The sequence below is a fragment of the Nematolebias whitei genome, chromosome 4 (assembly GCF_014905685.2).
Source record: "Nematolebias whitei isolate Nwh7 chromosome 4, NemWhi1, whole genome shotgun sequence".
NCBI classification, from domain to species: Eukaryota; Metazoa; Chordata; class Actinopteri; order Cyprinodontiformes; family Rivulidae; genus Nematolebias; species Nematolebias whitei.
The window spans coordinates 20,616,462-20,621,476 of NC_056501.1; the positions used below are offsets into that span (position 1 = coordinate 20,616,462).

Here is a 5,015-nt window from a genome sequence, read left to right on the forward strand (position 1 = left end):
TGCACGTTAATGATGCCCACCTCTGTACCAGGTGGGATATTTTCTGGGATGGGATTGGTCAGTGACTTCAGACTGATAACAGGGGCGTTGTCATTCACATCAGTGATATAAATTTTTACTTTAGCATAAGATGACAGCCCTAGTCCATCCTTTGCTTTTACACGTATTTCATATGAGTTTGTAGTTTCATAATCAACACTACCAATTATTTGTATTTCACCCTTTTTACTGTCAATACTAAATATTTGCATTACTTCTTCAGAAACATGCCCAAAATCATAACTTACATCTCCATTCACTCCTTCATCTGCATCAGTAGCACTGACAGTAACCACCACAGTGTCTAAAGGAGAGTTTTCAGGCAGTCTGGCTTCATAAACAGCCTGACTGAACACTGGGGCGTTATCATTAGCATCCAGCACAGAGACATGAATAACTGCAGTACCTGATCTCTGAGGAGATCCACCGTCTAGAGCTGTTAGTGTCAATTTAATTTCATCTCGTTTTTCACAATCTAACTCCTTATCAAGTACGAGCTCTATTTTATTTCCATCTGAAGCCAAAATAAAATGTTCGTTCTTTTCTAGGCTGTACTGCTGAACGGAATTCTGTCCCAGTCCGCATCGTGCGCCTCCTCCATCACAAAGCGCGCTCCCCTGTCTGCTGATTCCCGAATTTCAAAACGGATCACCTGTTCCTTAAATTCCGGCGAGTTATCATTAATATCCTGAATATGGAGTGTGATGCGGTGCAGCTCCAGGGGATTCTGCAGCACGAGCTCCTGTGTTAAGATGCACGAAGCCTTTTCTCCACAAAGCCCCTCTCGGTCCATCCTGTCGGCCACAATCAGCTCTCCGTTCTTCAGGTTCACATCACAGTAACGTTTGTCGGTTCCGTCGGTGTCAATGCGCGCCTTTCTGTTAGACAACGCGCGCGTCTGCAGCCCCAGATCTTTGGCAACGTTTCCAATAACTGATCCAGGTTTCATCTCCTCCGGAGAAGAATAGCTCAGGTCTCCATATGCGACGTGGAACCAACAAAGAACAAAAAAAAGCCCACACGTCTGAATAATGACGATTTTAGAATCCATCATTATCAGCGACATACATCCAGGTTGAGTGCAAAAATGAAACTGAAAGTTTAAAAAATAAACACGATCTTATGAAGAAATGCTTTTCGATCCTCACTGTTTGGTCATTTGTTACAAGACTGACGCACACAAATATGGCCACACCATGAAACGTGAAATTCACATATCACAAGACAAGTATATTGCGCCACCGTGAGGTATAACCGATTCAAACATGCACCCATTATGTAGTAAATAACTTTTTTTTTTTTTTTGGAGTGGCTAGAATACAACATTGTTACACCTTCAGCTGTCCCACCATGACTTAAAGGAACTGAACAACCGTGTACAATAAAGTGAAATGCAAGTTCCTGCAAACCTTTCCCATTCAGTAACCAATTCAGCATATTAAACAATCATATGTATTTTAGTAAGAAGCACAGCAAGGGCTTAAATATAAATTGGTTTATAATTCATTCAGTGTTCAAAAACCATGTTATTTATCAAAATATATGTGTTATTTGCATTATATATATATATATATATATATATATATATATATATATATATATATATAAATAATGTGTGTGTTTTATCAATGCCTTACAAATTGTTATAGGTTGACAATACCTCAGCAGCTTTTTTTAAGCAACAAGATCAGTGTATCTCTTGTGCGAGTCCCAAGCCCAGGTAAATTGTGAGAATTATGTCAGGAAGGGCATGCAACATAAAACACTTCAGTCAAAACTAATATGCAGGTACATCAAAGCACACAACAACCACCATCAATGCTGTTAACAAACAGGGCGCCGCATAAATTCTGCTACTGCTAGTCAAATACCACGTTTAAGTAAACATACCTGGAGATAGAGGGAGAAGAGGAAAGTCAAGAATGTATGACTCAAGGTGGCAACTCAAAATGTGGGAACAATGACAGGCAAAGTTAGAGAGTTGGATGACATGATGCAGATAAGGAAGGTATATGATTTTTGTGACTAAGAGACCAAGTGAAAGGGCAGCAAGGCTCGCAGCATTGGAGCAGTGGTGGAGAATGTTCTCAGACACTGTACTTAAGTACAAGTACAAATAGACAGAAATGTGCCAAGTAGATGTACCACTTAACATTTTTAGTATAAGCAAATAATTTCTTGCTTTTAAAAATACTTAAAGTATTAAAAGTAAAAGTACTTGCTGAATATATTACCTTATGCTATGGTCTACAATATCATTGTGTGCCTACCATATGTATATTTTCTGTAGTACATTAATAGTGTGTCATTTTAATGAACAATGCTGCAGATATTGCATGCTTTTTTCTTGTGTTTACCCTATGACACCGTTCACACTTGGGCTTGTGATTCTGTGCATCAGAATTTCAGGGATGACATGCAGTTAAATGCCATTAAGCAAAATAAGAAAGAGGAATGATTATACTTTTGAAAGTATTTATTTAACACAAAGCAAAACCTATGTGTCATTTCAACTGCGTTAAACACATTTGAGTAAAAGTTGTCTGCCTGAAAAAAGGGGCATTCGACACATCTAACAAAATAATAGACACTGATCATTTCCATTGACTTTTCTACTCCAGTTTGTCATCAAAGAGTTAAAATACTGTCTAGTCAACCTTGTAATGGGTCAATAGTGAACGATATTTTAACTTCCTGACACCATTTTCAAAACTTTGATCCAAGTGTCGCACTTGGATCAAAGTTTGAACCATTTGAAGACATCTCTTGTCTCATAACATCCCATGAACTGACACATTTTAATATCACAGCAATAATTTCTTGTTCAAGTTCAGAAGAAGTTGGTTTTCAAAGTTTTTTGAGTCCATTCAGGCTCTTTTGGGAGATAAAATATATCCTGCTGTACTGAAAAGTCTTTCAATAGTCTTTAAATAAGGCCATGGGTGGCATGTATCTTCTTGCTGACTCTCTGTGGTGGAATCTATTTTGGGTGTGTTAGCGTTGTTGTGGGTTCGCCCAGCTCAATGATGTATATACTAGAATATATGTCAATGGCCCAGCTCTTCTTGAAGGTGGGTCTAACGTTACCTGACTACTTAGCAGTGGTTCAAAGGGCCAACTCCCCTCTCGCCATTGGTTGCTTTCAAACAAATAAAAAAAAAAAAAACTTGTAACGCAACGCATTATAGAAATTTAATGTAGTAGAAAGTACAGATACTTAATGTAAAATGTAGTAGAGTAAAGAAAGTACCCACATTTAACTATACTTAAGTAAAGTACAGATACATGAAAAATGTGCTTACATATAGTAACAAAGTACTTGTACTTAGTTACATACCATCACTACATTGAATCAAGGATAAAACTGTTTTTACCATGGGCTGAATAGAAAGAGAACTGGAGTAGGGGTGATCCTGAAGGAGATGTTGGCAAATAATGTAGTAGAGTGAAAAGAGTGTCAGATAGGGTGATGTACATGAAGGTAGAAGTAGAAGGTCTGCTTCTAAACATTGTCAGTGGTTATGCTCCATAGGATGAATGTGTCATACAGGAGAAAGATAATTTAGGAAGGATCGGGATGAAGCGATTGAGGGCATTCTCAGGAAGGAGAGAGTGGTAGTCAGAGCAGACCTAAATGAAGATGTTGTTGGAGGAAACAAAGGGGACGAGGAAGTGCTGGGTAGGTTTGGTGTCAAGGAAATAAACCAGGAAGGACAGATGGTGGTGGATTTTGCCAAGAGAATGGAAATGGCTGTAGTAAACACTTATTTACAGGGGGGGGGGGGGGGGGGGCATTAAGGTGAAACACCCACACCTGTCTCCAACCTCATTTGCCCCACTCTGAGCCAATGAGCAAGGCCCTTAAAACACTCCCCCTCCCTCAAGCTGCTCCCAGGTCACCTTTAGGCAGTCCACTGCTTCACATGTGTGTGCTCACATGTGCATTGTGAAAAATGCAGATAATTATTTACCCAATGGGGATTACGAGTGACCGATGAGAATGAAGGAAGGTAGGCAGTGCAGGTAGACTACATTCTGTGTAGAAGAGGAACCGTGAGGGAGATTGGGGACTTTAAGGTTGATGCAGGGGAGAGTGTGGCCAGACAACATTGTATATCTGTGTGTAGAATGACTGTTGTTGAAAAGCAAAGAAAAATAAATAAATCAGAGAAAAATACCAAATTGTGGAAGCTGAAAAAAGGAATAGTGTTGTGAGAAATTGAAAGAGGAGCTGTAAAGGCTCTGGGTAATATGAAATAGCTTCCAAATGACTGACAAACTACAGCAACAGTAATTAGAGAGACAGGTAAGAAGGTGTTTGGTGTGTCATCTGGACAGAGAACCTGGTGGTGGAATTTTGAAGTGCAGGAAGCTGTTCAAAGAAAAAGGTTAGCCAATACGAAATTTGACAGTGAGAGGACTGAAGAGAGGAAACGGGAATATAAGGAGATGGAATGTAGAGCAAAGAGGGAGGTGGCAAAGGCAAAGCAGAATACATATGATGAGTTGTATGGGAGGCTGTAAACACGGAATATGGTGAGAAAGACTTGTACCAATTGGCAAGACAGAGAAATGAAGCTGGAAAAGATGTGCAGCAGGTTAGGTTTATTAGGAATGGTAATAGTCAACCGTTGAAGAGACAATGATGGGAAGATGGAAGGAGTACTAAGAGGAGCTAGTGAGTGAAGCAAATGAAAGAGAAACAATAGTTGTCATGGAAACTGTGGATCAGGAAGTGGGCGATATAGTGAGTGTAGTTTAGAATGTGCTAAAAAATACTGAAGAAGAGGAAGGCAGTAGGACCTGAGGACATAACAGTGGAGGTTTAGAAATGTCTTGGAGAGATGGCAGTGAGATTTTTTTACACACATTTTCAATTGCATATTTGAGGGTGAGAAAAAGCCTAAGGAATGAAGAAGATGTGCTGGTGCCCATGTATAAGAACAAGAGTGATGTACAGAATTGTGTATGTGTAT

General features: G+C 39.5%; 1 protein-coding gene and 1 pseudogene across 1 annotated transcript in view; both read right to left on the reverse strand.

The window, feature by feature from the left end:
* LOC119408709 overlaps window positions 1-1,093 on the reverse strand; it is a 10,133-nt pseudogene extending 9,040 nt beyond the window's left edge.
* A 3,306-nt stretch (window positions 1,094-4,399) lies between these two features.
* Window positions 4,400-5,015, reverse strand: part of LOC119408710 (protocadherin gamma-B4) — a gene marked incomplete at its 3' end in the record, with an annotated part of 30,175 nt that continues 29,559 nt past the window's right edge. The window contains exon 5 of the mRNA XM_037675551.1: window positions 4,400-4,411. Within this exon, the coding sequence (XP_037531479.1) occupies window positions 4,400-4,411 (12 nt within the window). The remainder of the gene's footprint in view (window positions 4,412-5,015) is intronic.